Genomic DNA, 21,564 nt, shown 5'->3' on the forward strand with positions numbered 1-21,564 from the left:
CACATGGAGATTGAACAACATGCTCCTGAATGAACAATGGGTCATAGAAGAAATTAAAAGAGAAATCAAAAATTTTCTGGAAGTAAATGAGGATAACAGCACAACATACCAAAACCTATGGGATACAACAAAAGCAGTGCTAAGAGGAAAGTTTATATCAATAGGAGCCTACATCAAGAAATTGGAGAGGCACCAAATAGATGAGCTTTCAAGTCATCTCAAGGATCTAGAAAACCTGCAGCAAACCAAACCCAAACCCAGTAGAAGAAGGGAAATAATTAAAATCAAAGAAGAAATCAACAGGATTGAATCCAAAAAAACATTACAAAAAATCAGCCAAACGAGGAGCTGGTTTTTTGAAAAAATTAACAAAATTGACACCCCATTGGCCCAACTCACTAAAAAAAGAAGAGAAAAGACCCAAATCAATAGGATCAGAGATGAAAAAGGAAACATAACAACTGACACCACAGAAATAAAAAGAATCATCAGAAATTACTACAAGGACTTGTATGCCAGCAAACAGGGAAATCTATCAGAAATGGACAGATTCTTGGACACATACAACCTACCTAAATTGAGCCAGGAAGACATAGGAAACCTAAACAGACCCATAACTGACACAGAAATTGAAACAGTAATAAAGGCCCTCCCAACAAAGAAAAGCCCAGGACCAGATGGATTCACCGCTGAGTTCTACCAGACATTTAGAGAAGAACTAACTCCAATTCTTCTCAAACTATTCAGAGCAATCGAAAAAGAAGGAACTCTCCCAAATTCTTTCTATGAAACCACAATCACCTTAATTCCTAAGCCAGAAAAAGATGCAGCATTGAAAGAGAATTACAGACCAATATCCCTGATGAACATAGATGCAAAAATCCTCAATAAAATTCTGGCCAATAGAATGCAACAACACATCAGAAAGATCATCCACCCAGACCAAGTGGGATTTATCCCTGGTATGCAAGGATGGTTCAACGTCCGCAAAACAATCAACGTAATACACCACATTAACAGGCTGAAGAAGAAAAACCATATGATTCTCTCAATAGACGCAGAGAAAGCATTTGATAAAATACAACACCCTTTCATGATGAAAACTCTAAGCAAACTGGGTATGGAAGGAACATTCCTCAATACAATCAAAGCAATATATGAAAAACCCACGGCCAACATCCTATTGAATGGGGAAAAGTTGGAAGCATTTCCGCTGAGATCTGGCACCAGACAGGGATGCCCACTCTCACCACTGCTATTCAATATAGTTCTGGAAGTTTTAGCTAGAGCTATTAGGCAAGAAAAAGAAATTAAAGGGATACAAATCGGGAAGGAAGAAGTCAAACTATCCCTCTTTGCAGATGATATGATTCTTTATTTAGGGGACCCAAAGAACTCTACTAAGAGACTATTGGAACTCATCGAAGAGTTTGGCAAAGTAGCAGGATATAAAATCAATCCACAAAAATCAACAGCCTTTGTATACACAGGCAATGCCACGGCCGAGGAAGAACTTCTAAAATCAATCCCATTCACAATAGCCACAAAAACAATCAAATACCTTGGAATAAACTTAACCAAGGACGTTAAAGAACTCTATGATGAAAACTACAAAACCTTAAAGAAAGAAATAGAAGAGGATACCAAAAAATGGAGAAATCTTCCATGCTCATGGATTGGAAGAATCAATATCATCAAAATGTCTATTCTCCCAAAAGCAATTTATACATTCAATGCAATACCAATCAAGATACCAAAGACATTCTTCTCAGATCTGGAAAAAATGATACTGAAATTCATATGGAGACACAGAAGACCTCGAATAGCCAAAGCTATCTTGTACAACAAAAACAAAGCCGGAGGCATCACAATCCCAGATTTCAGGGCATACTACAGGGCAGTTGTTATCAAAACAGCATGGTACTGGTACAGAAACAGATGGATAGACCAATGGAACAGAATAGAAACACCAGAAACCAACCCAAACATCTACAGCCAACTTATATTTGATCAAAGACCCAAAACTAATCCCTGGAATAAGGACAGTCTATTCAATAAATGGTGCTGGGAAAACTGGATTTCCACGTGCAGAAGCTTGAAGCAAGACCCATACCTTTCACCTTACACAAAAATTCACTCAACGTGGATTAAAGACTTAAATCTACGGCCCGAAACCATCAAATTATTAGAGAGCATTGGAGAAACCCTGCAAGATATAGGTACAGGCAAAGACTTTTTGGAAAAGACCCCAGGAGCACAGGCAGTCAAAACCAAAATTAACATTTGGGACTGCATCAAATTGAGAAGTTTCTGTACTTCGAAAGAAACAGTCAGGAAAGTGAAGAGGCAACCGACAGAATGGGAGAAAATATTTGCACATTATGCTACAGATAAAGGGTTGATAACCAGAATCTACAAAGAAATCAAGAAAATCCACAACAACAGAAGAAACAACCCACTGAAGAGATGGGCCAAGGACCTCAATAGACACTTTTCAAAAGAAGAAATCCAAATGGCCAACAGACACATGAAAAAATGTTCAAGATCACTAGCAATCAGAGAAATGCAAATCAAAACCACAATGAGGTTTCACCTCACCCCGGTGAGAATGGCTCACATCCAGAAATCTACCAACAATAGATGCTGGAGAGGATGTGGGGAAAAAGGGACACTAACCCACTGTTGGTGGGAATGCAAACTGGTTAAGCCATTATGGAAGTCAGTCTGGAGATTCCTCAGAAACCTGAACATAACCCTACCATACAACCCAGCCATCCCACTCCTTGGAATTTACCCAAAGGAAATTAATTTGGCTAATAAAAAAGCCATCTGCACATTAATGTTTATTGCAGCTCAATTCACAATAGCTAAGACCTGGAACCAACCCAAATGCCCATCAACAGTAGACTGGATAAAGAAATTATGGGACATGTACTCCATAGAATACTATACAGCAGTAAGGAACAATGAAACCCAGTCATTTGAAACAAGATGGAGGGATCTGGAAAACATCATGCTGAGTGAACTAAGCCAGTCCCAAAGAGACAAATATCATTTGTTTTCCCTGATCGGCGACAACTAACTGAGCACCAATGGGGAAACCTGCTGAAATGAAATGGACACTATAAGAAACAATGACCTGATCAGCTTAGGTCCTGACTCTAGATATAGAATGTAATACTTTATCCTTATACTTTGCATTTCTGTGTGGGCACAAACTGATGAGCTCTATACTAATGATATACTGAAGTGATCTTCTGTATATAAAGAGAATTGGAAATGAAAAAAAAAAATAACAACCTGGTATTGAAGGGGAAATGGCATAGAAAGTTAATTAATTTGAAAAAAAAAAATCATGTGGGTTCTCTGTCTTTAATGTGCTGTACATTGTTATTTGATGCTATAATTAGTAATCCAATGGTAGTTTTTTCACTTTGTATTGCTATATGGGCAAAATGTTGAAAACTTTACCTAATATACACTAAGCTGATCTTCTGTGTACAAAGAGAATTGAAAATGAATCCTTACATGAATGGAAGGGGAAAGGGAGCGGGAGAGGGGAGGGTTGCGGGCGGGAGGGAAGTTACGGGAGGGGGGAAGCCATCGTAACCCATAAGCTGTACTTTGGAAATTCATATTCATTAAATAAAAGTTAAAAAAAAAAAAAAAAGTAGAATTTAGAAACTTACAGTGATTAGCTTTTTACAGAGTGTCCAGAAATGAAAAGATATGAACTGTGGAAAAGCAAGTTGCTAAGTCTAAGAAGTCGAGACGATCACTTGCCATTCAAATTATCTCTATGAAAACGCCATAGGCTGGCACCGTGGCTTAACAGGCTAATCCTCCGCCTTGCAGCACCGGCACACCGGGTTCTAGTCCCGGTCAGGGTGCCGGATTCTATCCCAGTTGCCCCTCTTCCAGGCCAGCTCTCTGCTATGGCCCAGGAAGGCAGTGGAGGATGGCCCAAGTCCTTGGGCCCTGCACCCGCATGGGAGACCACGAGAAGCACCTGGCTCCTGGCTTTGGATCAGCGAGATGCGCCAGCTGCGGCGGCCATTGAAGGGTGAACCAACGGCAAAAAGGAAGACCTTTCTCTCTGTCTCTCTCTCTCACTATCCACTTTGCCTGTCAAAAAAATAAAAATTAAAAAGAAAAAAAAGAAAACGCCATTAGGTCTTCTCAAAGACCGTCCAGTCCACTGACTGTTCTGCAAGAGGCCAAAGGTCCCAAGGACTCTTTGAAATCTTCCATTTAGAATCAAATGAGGGGTGGGCCTTCAGCCTGGCAGTCACCACGTCCACCTGGGTTCAGGCCTCAGTTCTGCTCTCCTTCCCAGCTTCCTTGATCAAGTGCAGGAGGCAGCGAGTGAGGTCAAGTACCTAAGAGTCCTGTCACTCAAGTGGGAGACCGGGTCTATGCTCCTGCCTTCTGGTTTCAGTCTCAGCCCAGCCCTGGCCGCTGTGGGCGTTTGGGGAGTGAACCAGCAGTTGGGAGAGCTTGCTCCCCTCCCCCAGTAATAATAAATGAAATATTATAATCAACAAGAAATGAATAATTATAGGCTTTAAAAGATAATAAAACTAATGAAAACTTGGCATTCCCCCCCCCACAGTATATTATATTTATTCTTAAAGGGCTAAATACCACTGCTTTAATCATCTCTAAGCATCTTAAACATATCCAACATATCTCCCATTCCAAAATGCATTTCAGGCAGTACATCTAAGCTCGAGCAGATGGATTTCAGGGCAAGTAATTACGAGCTGCAACATAATTTCCTTCAAAACACACATACTAGTTAAATACTTACTTGTGTTACAGAGTGGGTAAAGTTACTACAAAAATAGTAGCACACCATATAATAGTACTGTATGCCATACTTCACCTTCGCTGTGCCTGAAGTGCTGTCTCTTGTTCCAGACTTAATATTTAGTAACTAACAGTTTAATGTACGAATCTCCAGCTTAAGCAACAGAATAATCAGAAGCGGCAAATCCCCCTTTAATACATGAAAAATGTAACAGACCATGCAAAATTCATAAGGATTATGCAGAAGAGGGAATTGACGTTTGGACATGGAAAATGTACAGCGATCTTCAAATATCTTAGACAGTGAGCAGTGAGAACCTGGCGGCTATGCAGAAAGGTAATAGAGGATCATAAGCAAAAATGCAGTTTTCTTTTTTTTTTCAATTTGAAGGATGTTGGTCTTTCACACAAAAAGATTTATTTTGTGTTTTAAAATTATTCTTTTTTTGTTTTATAACAATTCTTTGCTTACATATAGTTTTACATAGAATTATCCTATTCACTTTTTAAGGGAAAACATACGATATGATAAACAAATTACTAAGGTGTTCACCAGACTAAACAGGTTCAAATGATTACCCCCCTGAATTGCATATCTAATGCATAAAAGCACACAAAAACCATGTTTTTGTTCATATGGAACAAATGAATTGTATTGTCAAGATAAATATAATTATCATTTGTTCTTTTTCTCACCTGTTTATCAACCTTGAAGAAAATAAAAACTTTCTGATGGATTAGTTTAAAACACTAGTACTGACAAAGGCAAAAATTTATACACAATGTGTCAAATACCTGTGGGTTAACTGAAGCACCAAGATTTTTTCAGCTAATTTTGTGTAAATATAAATTGTGCTTCAGTTAAAATTGCTTAATATTCTCAACTATTAGGTCACAACGTCAAAAGCCATAAAATTCCCAGTGTTAATAACTCTTAGCCGTGGGTAGGACTACATTCACGTATTTTCTAACTTACAAGTCACCAAGAGCTCACTAATAATGTCATCCATCAGTGCTGAATTACAAACTCTTACAAGTCATATGTATTTTAGAATTGTCTACAAGTTCGGCTCTCGAACAGATCTCTGTTTTTACTTTTGTTTTACTGCTTACTGGATTAATACAAAAAAAGGCTTGTTTATTCAAAGTATGAGATTATAATTTATTGATGACAAGCTGAACAAATGTTTCTGATACTTAAAGATTACATTCAATGTTAATTATGACTCCATACTTAAAATAATATATAATTATCCTGCATTGTTAGTAAAATAAAGAAACTACGATGTTTGGTGTTTTTTTAAAAAATTATTTACTTGAAATGCAGAGTGACAGAGAGAAACAGAGATCTTCCACTCGCTGATTCACTCCCCACAAACGCCTGCAAAAGCTGGGGCTGGGCCAGAAGCATGAACTCCATCCAGGTCTCCCACGTGGTGGCAGAGCGCCACGTACTTGGGCTTCCTGTGCTGCCAAGGCACTTTAACAGTGATGCTGGGTCAGAAGCGTGGAGCAGTCAGGACTCAAACCAGGAGCTCCGATATGGAATGCAGGCGTCTGAGGCAGCATCACAACACCCAGCCCAGAAGCGTGAAGTGCAAACATCCTTACCCAAATAGGAAAAGCACCCTAAATCTAAGTATTAATGTAATACTTAGATACTATATGATACTTAGATACTATATACTATATATAATATATATCTATATATTAATATGTATATTAATATAATACTTAGATACTATAATATAATAATTAATTCCAAATAGGAAAAGCACCCTAAATCTAAGTCCATTAACTATAAAGGTGAGAACTAATAAGAAAGAGTACATCTGTTTTGTTTAGTGTGAGATACTCAGTTGACAAGCCATAGGAATCATAGAAGAATTAGTATCTAGGTTTTTACCCCATACCAGAAGCTATGAAAGCACATTTTAATATTGTGAGTACCATATAAAGGTCATTCTATTATTTTGTCAACAAATTTTTACTATAAAGGGCCAGATCCATCACAAGTACTTAACACTGCCACATGGCAGGAAGGCAGCCTTGGGCAATACATAACTCAATGGTGCAGCTGAGTTCCATTAAAACTTTGTGTATGATAGACAGTAATCTGTCAACTCCCAATTTATACTGTAATTATCAGTATACAGTCTCTATAACTTCAAGTAGCCTATATACTCTTAGAGAACTGCAAAACTGTTTAACCAAAAAAAAAAAAAATCTATTATCTTGTAGCCAGTGTTGGAGATTCAGCAGGTTATGTCGCAGCTAGAATCACGAGCATCCTACATCAGAGCTGCAGCTTGCATCACGGCCATCCTACATCAGAGAGTCGCAGCTTGCATAATGGAAATCCTGTATCAGAGCTACAGCTTGCATCACGGGCATCCTGTATCAAGTCCCCTGCTGCTCCACTTCCTATCAGGATCCCTGCTAATGTGCCTGGCAAAGCAACGGAATGACAGCCCAAGTGCTTGGACCACTGCCACCAGGTGGGAGTCCCAAATGGAGTTGCTGGCTTCCGCCTGGTCCAGCCCCAGCCATTGCAGCCATTTGGGAAGCGAACCAATAGATGGAAAATCTCTTCCTCTGTCTCTCTCCCTCTCATTCCCTTTCTCTCAAACACTCTGCCTCCCAAATAAAAACTAACTAAAAAATTCATTATCTTACATAGAATTTAGTATAATTCCCTGACACACTATAGCAACTTGATAAGTATTTTAAAAACGATTGAATGAATTTGAATGATTCCATTGATAAAAAATGATCAAATCCAATATTACTAACTTGACTGATTTGCCGACAAGTTAAAACCTGCCTATCATACAAATAGCCTTCATGTAGTGATATACACCTACTCTCAGGAGATAAGTGTTATGAAAAGTAACTCTAAGAAGTGGTCTAGGAAGATGCTTGAGTTTTTTAGAATGTGTCCCCTGTACAGTACCTCAAGCTACTTCTGCCCATATTAATGATTTTCCCCCACTCTCGATTTTCCCCCACAATTTTGGGATGTTGTATACCTAAGGTGATGATTTCACACTAATCAGAATTAATTCACATGAAGATTTTCATTTTCCAATACCACATCCCAAAATTGTTGTCTATTTCTTCCCACAACATTTTCATGTGAAGGTAAACATTTCCTCTCTTTTCACTTTAATAAATTTTCAAATATCCCAAGGTATCCTCCAGAGCCCCTGCACCCACAAAGATGGCTAAATATTTGGGTCAATTAACTTTTAAATGGACCAATGTCTCTAACCATTCACTCTACTGAATGGTTCCAAGAGCTTTCTGCAGCCTTTCCCCCAATTGTAAAACAGAATAATCTGTCCCCTTATAGGTTTCCCACAAATCAGTAAGTTCTTCTTGTAGTTGAAGAGTCCAGGAGAATTACAAAACCTCAATTTATCTCCGACATATAAAACACAACCAACAAATTTTTATTGTCCTAATTTTTGATTAAGAATATAAAACATCTGGTTATTCAGATTTTAATAATTGGAATATTGTAATAATTCATTTTGTGAACTCTTTAAATGAGTGGCATAAATTAAGCATTAATAAAATCATCATGGGAATTTTAAACATTTAATATTATAAAATTTCCAATCAACTCAGTGGAATTTATCTCTATTCATCTGAGGCACACACTAGAAACGATGAAAAGAAAGTTTCAACTAAAGACATTTATAAGGCAATACTATCACTGTGAGTTCTTTTCATTTTTATGTAACTGTATTATTTCATTGAGATAAAACTAAATTATGTAGTGAAAAGGCTTTACTTAAAACCTCAATAAGTCACATTGATCCCCAACTCCTTGAGAAATATTTTAAAGACAGACTGTACACAAACATGTGTAAAGCACTGTAGTCAGAAAAAGCAAAACCTTTTCCCTCACAGTTCTGGAGAAAAATCCAACCTATGATGGATTCAAAAACACTGCAAATCCAAATTTCAGAACATTAGTCAATGACTATAACATGACTATATTTCAAAAATAGTTATATGAGGGGCTGGTGCTGTGGCACAGTGGGTTAAAGCCCTGGCCTGAAGCGCCAGTATCCCATATGGGCACCGGTTCTAGTCCCGGCTGCTCCTCTTCTGATCCAGCTTTCTGCCGTGGCCTGGGAAAGCAGAAGCAGATGGCCCAAGTCCTTGGGCTCCTGCACCCACGTGGGAGACCCCAAAGAAGATCCTAGCTCCTGACTTCGGGCATTGCAGCCATCTGGGAGTGAACCAGAGGATGGAAGAACTCTCTCTGTCTCTACCTCTCTTTGTAACTTTGTCTTTCATATAAATAAAACAAATCTTAAAAAAATTTAAAAAGTAGTTACATGAATACAGTATGATTTTGACAATTCTTCATCACTATGGTTATAGTGTTTTAGATACACAGCAAATATTGCTCAGTTGATAATTTCCTAATATAATCAGCAGGTGATTCTCATGTTTTCATAAGAAATTTCATGAGAAATTTTAAAACACTGTTCAGGGCTAAAGTACATCTCATTAAAACTGTCCATGAGCTCAAAATCTCACCTTCAGCATACAGTTAATTTAAAAATAATCCTGCAGCTGGAACTGTGGCATAGTGGGTTAAGCCACTGCCTGCGATGCCAGCATCCTCTATGGCCATCTATTCCTGTCCCAGCCACTCCACTTGCAATGTAGCTCCCTGCTAATAGCAGATCTCTCTAACTCTTTCAAATAAAATAAATAAATTCTCAAAAAAAATAAAATAAAAAATAAACATAACCTTTCTTGCCTCGTAAGTTAAAGATAAAATTTCACATGCAATTTCTCATGTGTCAACTAGGTCGCCATTTTCTACTCACGAAAGAAGCATCAGGTCACTCTGTCACCAAGCATCCACAAAAAGTGATTCAAGAATCTTATCACGGGCAACACTGCTGCTAGACAAAACACCTAGTCTGTAGTATCTCTAAGTGATGCTGTTAGTGTAACTTAAAAAATTTTATCTCAGGGGGCCGCCCTTGTGGCCTAGTGGGTTAAGCCACTGTCTGCAATGCTGGCATCCCATACGGGCGCCGGTTCATGTCCTGGGTGCTCCACTTCTGATGCAGCTCCCTGCTAATGGACTGGGAAAGCAGCAGAGGATGGCCCAAGTGTTTGGGTCCCTGACATTCACATGTGAAGCCTGGATGGAGTTCCAGGCTCCTGGCTAGTCCAGCCCTAGCTGTTGCGACCATCTGGGGAGCGAACCAGCAGATGGAAGATCTCTGTCCCTCCCTCTCTCTCTGTAGCTCTGGCTTTCAAATAAATAAATAAATCTTTTTAAAAAAATCTTACCTCAGCTTTCTGTATGTGAAATGATGGTGTTTACTCACAGAAGCTACATCTAATTCAAAATGTCAAGTGCATTATACATAATAAAAAGCATTTTCAGCTTTTGCAAATGGCAATTTGCATCATTGTCCAATAATTTCTGAATCGTCACATTTGATGAGAAGAGCAGGATCCATCTCCATATTCCTTGCCTGAATACATCTCCCGTTACTACTGCAAGATGGAAGATCTCTGTCTCTCCCTCTCTCTCTGTAGCTTTATCATGGGTAATTGCATCCAACAATGTTATCTTAGATCTTCAAGTTTTCTATAAAAATGTCTATCTTCAGCCCCAGTGGAAGTAATTAAACACCCTACGAAGTTTGCAAATCACGAATGCGAGGTTGCCCTAGAGTTTATATCTTATACAGAGTGAAGCAGTAAAACACATACATACATGCCCTGAACCACCCCCTCCACACACACATGCTTAGCTGCTACTGTACTGTCACCAGGTGTCCTGAACTTCAAAATATGTAATAGTAAATCAAATAAAGCCCTCTAGTAAACCTTAATAACTCGCTAAATTAAAAGAGGTACGTTACAGTTAGAAAGCAGAACTGATATATGAAGTTCGTCAAAACAGAAGTCATCACAGGAACTTATTTAGTAACATTAACTCCAAAGAGGAACTCTCAAAATGCACTTTTTCAAGTTTATTTCCAAATAAGTGAGTATCTAGTAAAGTTTGAAGATCTTGGCTCTGTCCTAAGTCTAAAAACAAAAATTTCCTTGGGATAATCAAAATAGGAAGATAAAACTAATTTTTCAGATACCAAGTTTTGCCTCAACATTCATTCTAAAAAACTAAAACCCTGAGTGCATATTTACCTTCACAATCCCCATGGAATGCTCAGTTCAGGCTGCAGCTCTGCCCCCTTCTCCCAGCTTCCTGTTAAGGTGTACCCCAGGAAGCAGCAGGAGAGGCTCTGCCGCTCATGTGGGAGGCCTGGATTGAGTTTCCAGCTCCTGGCTTCAGCACGCCCAGCCCTGCCGTTGCAGGCATTTGGAGATTAAATCACTGCATAGAAGATCTCTATCTGTCAGTGTCTGTCTCTTTCTGCCTTTCAAATAAAATACTGAACACTTTTAGCAACACATGCAAATGTTTTTAAATGCATTTTTCCATAAAGTATAGATACATATACATGAACACAACTTTGTTTCTAACATATTACTCATGTCTTGCTACATTCTGCATTTCATTCAAAGATACTGACAGATGAAAACAGAAATTATGATATTTACACAATCAAGTATCAGCTACAAAAAAGGAATGCAATTCTATCGTCTGCAGCAACATGGGTGGAACTGGAGAACACTATGTTATGTAAAGTCGGGCACAGAAAGATACACACTGTACATTCTTACTTCAACGTGGAAGCTCAAAGTGTTGAGCATGAGGCTGAGTTTGGCCAAGTGGTTGAAACCCTCACATCTCGTATGGGAGTGCCTGAGCTCCATATCCACCCCAAGATCTCGAGTCCACCTTCTGGATAAAGCCAAATGAGGGAGGCAGTAACTGACCTCCTGCCCTCCACGTGGGAGACCTGGACTGAGTTCCTGGCTCACAACTTTGGTCTTTGCCCAGACCAGACCATCATGGGCAGCTGGAAATTGAACCAGGCGATAGCAACTCTGCCTCTCTGTCAAATAAGTAAATACATAAATTCTGCTGTTTAAACTTGATTTTAGCATATGTGCTGCCGAAGCGAGCACTGTTTAAACTTGATTTTAATAGAAGAGTGATCACCAGAGGCTGTGAAGGAGGGAGGAGAGAGAGCCAGGAGGGTTAGTAGGGGGCTACAGCTCAGGGGCACAGCATTTGACTGCAGACCAAGAGAGCCAGGAGGGTTAATGGTACAAGAGTACACATGGATAGGCAGAATAACTTCCAATGCTCTATAGTAGGGTAACTGTGGTTGAAAATACTTAACTGTATACTGCAAAACAGCTGGTAGTAATGGATACAACAACAGAAGTTACAGACAATTATCCTGATCTGATCATCACACAGTGAATACAGGTATTGAAAGAATACATTGTACTCCATTAAAATGTATAATTATTCTGTGGCAATATATTTTTCATTTAGAAAAAAGCTACTTTTTGAATTTTAAAAAACAGAGTATACAACTCTGTACTTTATTTTTGTGTGCATTGCAATTAAGATAATTCAAACTCCTTGAATTTAGAGTGCATGTGAGCATTTTTAATTGGCATCAACCTTAGTTGCACTTGCTTAAGCATAAAATAGAGTAAAACTGGGTTCAAATTTCCAAAGGTAAAGCTAATATTATTTTGCTGGGATAAATATCATCTTTGGAAGTTCTAGAATTTTAGCAAATATTTCCATTTAAGGAATTCTACTCTATCACAACATACTTACCACCTAAAAATTTTAGCATTTGGACCGCCTAAGTCATTTTATTCCCATTTACTATGGTAAAGGTACTAATAACATGTATGCCTTTCCATGCTAAACATTTATCAGACAGGAGCCAGCACTATGGAGTAGAGGGGAAAGGTGCCATCTGTGATGCCAGCATCCCACACAGGCACCAGTTTGTGTCCCAGCTGCTCCTCTTCTGATCCAGCTCCCTGCTAATGGCCTGGGGAAGCAGTAGATGATGATCTAAGCGCTTGGGACCTTGCCCTATACATGAGAAACTTCAATGAAGCCCTTTGCTCCTGGCTTTGGTCTTGGGGCATGAAGCAGCAGATAGAAGACTGATCTCTCTCTGTCTCTCCCTCTCTCTAACTCTTTCAAATAAATAAATAAAACTTGAAAAAAATTTTCAGACAAAAACAAACCCCTGGTGCATTTATTACTGTGGTTGTCTTCACTTTCATAGGAAATCATCTATAAAAATGTAAGAGAAGTTACCATGAGAAAGTTAAGGATATGGATGTGAATATGGATATGATCTTCAGAGATGGGGGACTACGTCTAGGAAACGGAGTTAATATACCAGCTGGACCCAATTTCCCTAATGCAGGCCATCCTTTTGTTGTTTAATGATATGAAATTTGCTGAACGGTACCATCAATGGTGCACTAAAGAATCTTACAGTGACTGAAATCCATTTCGGACTCGGCAAATAACACATCAAACTGTTTATGTTAATGTGAAAATACATCAAGGACATCCAATATTTCAAGTAGATGGTCATCAAATTTCTCTGAAAATCCAACTGAAACAACAAACAGAAGTCAGAAAACTATATAAACTATCTTCTCAAGAAGATTGCAGTAGCATTGGGTATGTTACCTGTAGTTTTAATACAAGGTATTTTGTCAAATATCAAAACATTGTTAGAAAAGAACATTCAGCACTCGGGTGGATATTACAGCACCGCAGGTCAAGCCACTGCTTGGGATACCTGCAGCTCCACATTTGAAATGGAGTGCCTGATTCAATCCTGACTGCTCTGCACTTCCAAGCCAGCTTCCTGCGAATGCACCTGAGAGGCAGAAGATGCTGGCCCCAAGACTTGGCTTCCTGCCATCCTCAAGGGAGACCCAGACAAAGCTCCCAGCTATTGGCTTCTACCTGGCCGAGCCCTGGCTGTGGCAGGCATTTGGGATCTGAAGATATTTCTTTCTCTGACTTTTCTTCAAATAAATAAAGCATTTAAAAATTTTCAGCATTCATTTTAATAAAATATTTTCTTTTCCTAATTATAAAAGAAACGTTCACTATAAGAACTTTCAAAATGCACAGTAGAAAAAAAATCATGATTGTTACTTTTTTTTATTTTTTATTTATTTATTTGACAGGTAGAGTTTTAGACAGTAAGAGAGAGAGACAGAGAGAAAGGTCTTCCTTCCCTTGGTTCACTCCCAAAATGGACGCCACGGCTGGCGCTGTGCCGATCCGAAGCCAGGAGCCAGGTGCCTCCTCCTGGTCTCCCGTGCCGGTGCAGGGCCCAAGCACTTGGGCCATCCTCCACTGCCCTCCCGGGACACAGCAAAGAGCTGGACTGGAAGAGGAGCAGCTGGGACTAGAACCCGGCGCCCATATGGGATGCTGGCGCCGCAGGCAGAGGATTAACCAAGTGAGCCGCAGTGCCGGCCTACTGTTACTTTTGATATGTTAAAGATGAATGTTCTTATTATAGTTTTAAAAGTTAGGAATAGAGGCCGGTGCCGCGGCTCAATAGGCTAATCCTCCGCCTGCGGCGCCGGCACACCAGGTTCTAGTCCCAGTCGGGGCGCCGGATTCTGCCCCAGTTGCTCCTCTTCCAGTCTCCCGCATGGGAGACCAGGATAAGCACCTGGCTCCTGCCTTCGGATCAGCACAGTGCACCGGCCGCAGCAGCCATTGGGGGGTGAACCAACGGAAAAGGAATACCTTTCTCTGTCTACTCTGCCTGTCCAAAAAAAAAAAAAAAAAAAAAGTTATGAATAGCTTAAATTACAGGGCAAAATTAGCACTGAATAAAATTTCATTTCTTGGAAATATTATAAATAAAATTTGTATTTTTTCTAGATATTGTTTTCCTCAATATAATGGTCCACTTTGTATACATTCTTTCAAATCCTAGGGTCGAGTTAAAATTTGCTCAGGAAAAAGAGAATCTGGCTGGGACCTCCATGTAGAATATGATGGAACTGGGGCTGGCACCGTGGCATAGCAAGTAAAGCCACCACCTGCAGTGCTGGCATCCCATATGGGCACCATTTCTAGTCTCGGCTGCTCCTCTTCCGATTCAGCTCTCTGCTATGGTCTGGGAAGGCAGCAGAAGATGGCTCAAGCCCTTGGGACCCTGCACTTGCATGGGAGACCTGGAAGCAGCTCCTGGATCCTGGCTCCTGGCTTCGGATCAGCACAACTCCAGCCGTTGCGCCAACTGGGGAGTGAATCATCAGATGGAAGATCTCTCTCTCTCTCTCTCTCTCTTTCTCTGCCTCACCTTTTCTGTTTAACTCTGAATTTCAAGTAAAATAAATAAATCTTTCAAAAAAAAAAAATATGATGGCATTGATCCAGCCACGCAGAGTGTGTATGCACGATGTTGGTCCTACCTAAAACTCTGCGATGCTTGTGTTATACCAGTAGATTCTCCACATCTTGATCTTTTTTGTCTGCTTATTACACAGTCATTTAGCTTTTAACATCCAATGATTAGTACCCAGGATAGGAAAGGACAGAGGGAAGTCCTTTAAGGCAACAACTTCATTTATTTTTAAATTCATATAATTCATTTTATCTGTCAGCAAACCAGTTTATTAATTATTGTTACTTCTAGGTAACATGCATATGACAAAATATCTTAAATTCCATTCTAGTAAATGAAGAAAATTAAAATGTGAAGGTGAATGTTACGGCATTCATGGACAATCCTTTCCTCCTACTGCCCCTTAATGAGCAAATTCCAAAAACTGCATAAGCGTATTTAACAGTGAAAGTAAGGAGGCAGGTGAATCGCAGAACCACACTGTCTCGTCTCAACATCTGCTTTCTGGGTGTCTGCAACCTCAAGCGATGTCTTGATGGATAGTGATTCCTGGAAAATGAACTTTCAGAAAACACGGAACTTTTCTATATTTCAAAATACTCGAGTTTAACCACAAATGTGTTACATCAGAAAACTACTATCTTAGGATACCCTAATGCTCAATAGATGACTTTGGTTTAAATTTCCATTGATCATCTTTAAGTTGTGATGATAAGAAACAGAATACCCACAAAGACAGCAGCTAACACATTGGTATGTGCCAGGGGTCACGGCGAGCACTCAGACTACAAACTCTTACTTAGTCCTCAAATCCCGCTGAACAAGGAGGTACAGCGTCAATGACAAAACTAAAGCATTTCGAACATTCAGTATCTCATCTAAGGCAAAATGGCCTATGAGGGCCATGATTTCAGCCCAGTATCATATACTAATAGGGTTATTAAGACTTTCACTACTGTACAATTTTAGAAACAACTACATAAGAATCTTCAGATACAGAATAGATCATTATTTTCAGGCATACCATTTATTTATTTATTTTTCTTTCTTTCTTTCTTTTTTTTTTTTTTTTTTTTTTTTTGACAGGCAGAGTGGACAGTGAGAGAGAGAGGCAGAGAGAAAGGTCTTCCTTTTTGCCATTGGTTCACCCTGCAATGGCCGCTGCGGCCGGCGCATCATGCTGATCCGAAGCCAGGTGCTTCTCCTGGTCTCCTATGCGGGTGCAGGTCCCAAGGACTTGGGCCATCCTCCACTGCCTTCCTGGGCCATAGCAGAGAGCTGGCCTGGAAGAGGGGCAACTGGGATAGAATCCGGCGCCCCGACCGGGACTAGAACCCGGTGTGCCGGTGCCGCAAGGTGGAGGATTAGCCTGTTAAGCCACAGCGCCGGCCCAGGCATACCATTTATAAACAACCTGGATAATCAGCACAATATGATGATGGGGAAAATGGTTATTTTTCCTGTTCTTAAGTTACTCTAAGAAAGACATATTTTGAAAGTGCTATGTTTGCATAGAAATGCGTATTAAAATGTCAAAAGGATATGGCTTCCCTTACACATGAAACATTATAGTAAATGAAGAACATAAATCTGCAACTAGCCTCTTTTAGTCCACGATAAAGCATTTCCTTTATATTCTGCCTCTTTGCAAATCATTTTTAAAAAGAAATTCATTGACATTTGAAAATTATTCAGGAAACCTTAACAAACAGTGAACAAAACTATATCAAGGCTGGGGGCCAGTGCTGTGGTGCAGAGGGTTAAAGCCCTGGCCTGAAGTGCTGGCATCCCATATAGGTACCGGTTCTAGTCCTGGCTGCTCCTTTTCCAATCCAGCTCTCTGCTATTGCCTGGGATAGCAGTAGAAGATGGCCCAAGTCCTTGGGCTCCTGCACCCATGTGGGAGACGTGGAAGAAGCTCCTGGCTTGTGGCTTCGGATCGGCGTAGCTCCAGCCGTTGCAGCCATCTGGGGAGTGAACCAGCAGATAGAAGACCTCTCTCTGTCTCTACCTCTCTCTGTAACTCTTTCAAATAAATACAAAAATAAATCTTAGGCCAGCGCCGCGGCTCACTTGGCTAATCCTCTGCCTGCGGCGCCGGCACCCCGGGTTCTAGCCCCGGTTGGGGCGCCGGATTCTGTCCCGGTTGCTCTTCTTCCAGGCCAGCTCTCTGCTGTGGCCCGGGAAGGCAGTGGAGGGATGGCCCAAGTCCTTGGGCCCTGCACCCGCATGGGAGACCAGGAGGAAGCACCTGGCTCCTGGCTTCGGATCGGCACAGTGCACCAGCCGCACCACACTGGCTGTAGTGGCCATTTAGAGGGGGAACCAAGGGAAGGAAGACCTTTCTCTCTCTTTCTCTCTCTCTCTCTCTCTCTGTAAAAAAAAATAATAATAAATAAATCTTAAAGAAAAATATATCAAGGAGATGCCATGCCAGATTTTCAGTTTGTTTACATTCCAAATTCCTAAGTTTGGGGTTTTCTGATTGCTATTTTAATAAAGAAATGTAAGCAAAGAACCTAAACAAATGACTTAAGATAGAGAGAAAAAATTTAAAAAATAATAAAAACTCAGAGAAGTTGTACAGGGAAAAGGTACAGAGAGAGGTCCAAGGGCTTGTGGGCTTTTGAAAAGAAAGCAGCAGGGTGTGGTGGGGAAGTGAAAGGGCTGCGGCCAGGCCGACAGGGTGTGCTGGCAGTTCCTACACCAAGCTCTGCAGTGACCTTAGACATCATTGTCTTCGGTTTCCTCCTCTCTCAAGGGAGAATACTAACAGTGTTACCTCAAAGGGCTGGAGTAAGGATTAAATCTTGGCATGTGTGCAAAACTTAACAGGGCGCCTGTGCACAGGCCGTTGTTAGTTGTTTGGAGGAAAAGTCAGCAGAGAAAATGCCAAGCACAGCCTTAACCTTTCAGAACAGAGCTTCCACTTTTTTTTAAAGCTACTCCAAACTAAAGCCCAATCTGATTCCCAAGTAATACATACAATTCTGAACGTTTTATTTGTAAGACTTGAAAAGTTAGCAGGTCTGTGTTTCCTTGAACCTTGTTTTCCTTGCACAGGTCTAAATTTAAAAGCAACAATTCGACTCACCCAAGATGGTACAGGCAAACAAAGGAGAAGAAGCAATACAAACCCACACTACAGAACTCTAAGACAAGTAGATTTTAATTCCCAAACAAGTAAAGTCTTGTTCTAAACAAGCATTTAATTAAACAAAAGCAAAGCCTGATTTTGATATTTAGAATACTAGTTTACTCTTTATTTAAACCTTTCTTACATGTTGAAAATAGCCAGAGGTTCAGAACAACAGTATTTTCACAAAAGGGTCTCCAAAATCGAACCACCAATGTGCAAACAGAGCTCCCTGCGAACTTGAGGTCATAGGCACGTTTCATATAATGCACTTCATACAACAAGGAAATCAGAAAATGCTGAGAAGAAAAATACTCAGTATTTTGATAGAAATTTTAAAATATCTTCAGGCAGGAAACTCATGGTAAAAATAAAAAAAGATTTAGATATTTTACTGTTCATACCTGCTTCACAACTAATTCTCCAAATGCCTTCTCGCCTCACCTAAACCCCTAACAATATATTACACCATCCCATATAGCACACTAAAAAATAAGTTAATCTCTGCATCTGAAAACAGATCGTTACAAAAGAAAATACTGACAGCTCTTACCTGTATGTAATAACTAAGTACATTATAATCTCAGCAGCACTAAGGATGCAGCTTTGTCTACTATAAATATCTAAATAATATCTACACAAAAGTATTTTTCTCTTAAAATAAGTTTTTGTATATATTTTTCCCAATGTTGACAACTGAAGCAACATTGATCTATATATTGTGCTAAGAAAACATTAGGCACAGATCACATAATATATTTTATATTTTCTTTGTTGTAAAAAATATAGTATGTGCAAACTCCTATCACATAAAGGACTAGGGGATATAACAGGAAGTTATTGGAGACCTAACACAGAAAGGTTAACATTTTACTTTTTACTTTTTTTTTTTTTAAGAACATTCCAAGTGACATTAAGAGTGACAACTTACTGCTGGGTGAACACCCAGACTCTGTATTAAAATCACTGGTGGGCTTTTTTTAAAGAAAAACCAAGGTTTATCACAGCAAAATGACACTGCATTAGACACATGAACTAATTTAAAAGGAATCACATAAAAATGTTTCCAAAGCCAATTAAAATATATAACATAATCTCTCAACAGACTACTACTAGATTGCTTCATTGAAAGGAATAAATTATTTCACATTATGATTGTTTTATGCAGTAGCTTCCTTTATTAGCTAAGCCAGTTCCGGAAGTAAATTATAAAAAGGATGCAGATCAAGAAAAATGGAGAGAGGAAAAAAAAAAAAAAAAAGCAGGTTGTTAAGGCGGGGGGGGGAGCAAATGCCACTTTACCTAGAAGAAACTAAAGTACTGTTTGCTTTTGTTTGTAGCAGGAAATTTCTGCAGCAAAGATTACAAAAACATAAACTAAAGGGTCCTGTGGCAAGCAATAAAAAACACTTACTGCAGATCCTCCAAGAAGAGACCACTTAGGGATTATAATTAGTGTGCTTAAAAATACACTTTGATGCAAAGGTTATACTTTGCCACATATATAATATGTAGCATTTTTCTATAAGGGGCAATTTAGCTAAGTGACAACTTTTACAAACACAGAGAGTGAGAGAAATGGAGAGGCACAAAATCAGAGACAGACAGACAGGCAGAGAATACAAACAGGGAGACAGAGACATCCAGGGGGCTTGCTCCTGTCCTAGACAAGAACTGAGACACCTTTTTCATCCTCAGTGCTTAATTTTCCTTAATACTGTACATTTATACTCACACACTATAATTATCTCTTTAAGTTACCATCTATACATCTTTCCTTTAGTTTTTTTCATGAAGGGGGGGGGGGGACCTTTAGTTTCATCCTTCATTTCACAGTCAACTATTCAAGTAAGTGTTTCTCTGGTGGCAATTTCCAGATGAATCAAGAATACAATCCAGAATCACTGTCAGGTTGCATGTGATTGTCTGTGTGGCTCTCCTCAAATGGAGCAGGAATTAGCCCGTTTCCTAGGCTTGGGGTCTCGTGCATCCTGATCGTCCACACACATACAAGACGTGCACATTGTCTGGGACAGTCTGCGGAGGCCAAGCCGGAAAACGCTGTTGGAGAGGCTATAGATCACACAGTTACAGAAACTGTTACTTATAGCCAGCCAGGTCGTTAAGAATGACAATGTCGGATTGTCCAAGACTCGGGAGCTTTCCAGAAGAAAGTAAATGATATAAGGGAGCCACAGCATGTAAAACACACTGGTTATCCTAAACAAAACCATGGCGTAGCGGCGGTCAGGGCTATGTCCAGTCTCTCTAGAGGCGTCTACCTCATGGCTAGGGAACCGGGCTCTTCGGTCACTGATCTCTTTGGTGTGCTGCCGGCAGATTTTGAAAATGTGGAAGTAAGTGAAGCAGACAACAAAGGCAGCAGGAGCATAAAGTAAACAAACAATAAAGCCAGTGAAATAGGCACTCGTGAGCCAAGAGGTGGCACACCACTCAAAAATGTCACCGTGGTAACCAGGTTTCCCCCAGCCGAAGAAGGAAGGCAAGAAGACCAGGCAGGAGTAGAGCCAGATCAAAATAATGCAAATTCTCAGGCGACAAGGAGTGACCAGCTGATTGTAGGACAGAGGCTTGGTTATTGCAAGATAGCGATCCACACTGATGCAAGCCAGACAGGCCATGGAAACACTTTTCAGAACGGAAATGATATATCCAAAAATCTGGCAAGTCAACGACTCGTGGACACCTGTGGAGTAGTGGAGAAGTGAGAGAGTGGGAACCAGGCAGCTAACTCCAACGAAAAGATCAGCGTACGCCATTGTTTGAATGAAATAGCTGGTAGTATAGTGGTGTAGGAGTGGAGCACAGTGAAAGACAAAGATGACTGTGAGATTTCCAGCAATGATTAGAAATGTCAGCAAGACAATCACGGCTGTCTCAAAGATGCAGACATCCACCGCGCTGTAGTGGCCAAATCCAAGTGGGCAGGAGTGACGCTCGGACACGTTCACAATGCCACTGCTCATGTTCACGATCCTCCATTCAGTCCACTTAGAATCATTCATGGCTTGAAATCAGGGGAACCTGCAGTCTTGGCTGTGACAAGCAAGTGCCCTGCCCAGCATCTGTTCAACTCTGCACACAAGTGGCTCAGAACCTGCGGCAGGAGACAGTGTCAGAGCTTCTGGCACAGCTGAGTGTCCCAAAGAGTCTCCTCCTCAGCCTCAGGTCAGCAGTGACACACCTCGGCTTTGGGGGCAGAGGAGGAGGGGAGTTAGCTAGAAAGGAGGTGAAAACAGGTCACCGATTAGCTCCTTCCAGTGCTCGCAAACAACT

At 40.3% G+C, this 21,564-nt stretch overlaps 2 protein-coding genes across 6 annotated transcripts in view; both read right to left on the reverse strand.

Annotated features, from left to right (window-relative positions):
• RABGAP1L (RAB GTPase activating protein 1 like) overlaps positions 1–21,564 on the reverse strand; it is an 803,019-nt gene that overhangs the window by 482,332 nt on the left and 299,123 nt on the right. The gene's annotated exons all lie outside the window — the stretch shown is intronic.
• GPR52 (G protein-coupled receptor 52) lies at positions 20,208–21,293 on the reverse strand. The gene has a single exon (XM_062193840.1). The coding sequence runs from the start codon at positions 21,291–21,293 to the stop codon at positions 20,208–20,210; it is 1,086 nt and encodes a 361-aa protein (XP_062049824.1).

This window comes from Lepus europaeus, chromosome 5 (assembly GCF_033115175.1).
Source record: "Lepus europaeus isolate LE1 chromosome 5, mLepTim1.pri, whole genome shotgun sequence".
Classification (NCBI taxonomy): domain Eukaryota; kingdom Metazoa; phylum Chordata; class Mammalia; order Lagomorpha; family Leporidae; genus Lepus; species Lepus europaeus.

Coding starts and splice junctions, on each gene's coding strand:
- GPR52 (XM_062193840.1), bottom strand. CDS start 21,293: ATGAATGATTCTAAGTGGACTGAATGGAGGATCGTGAACATGAGCAGT.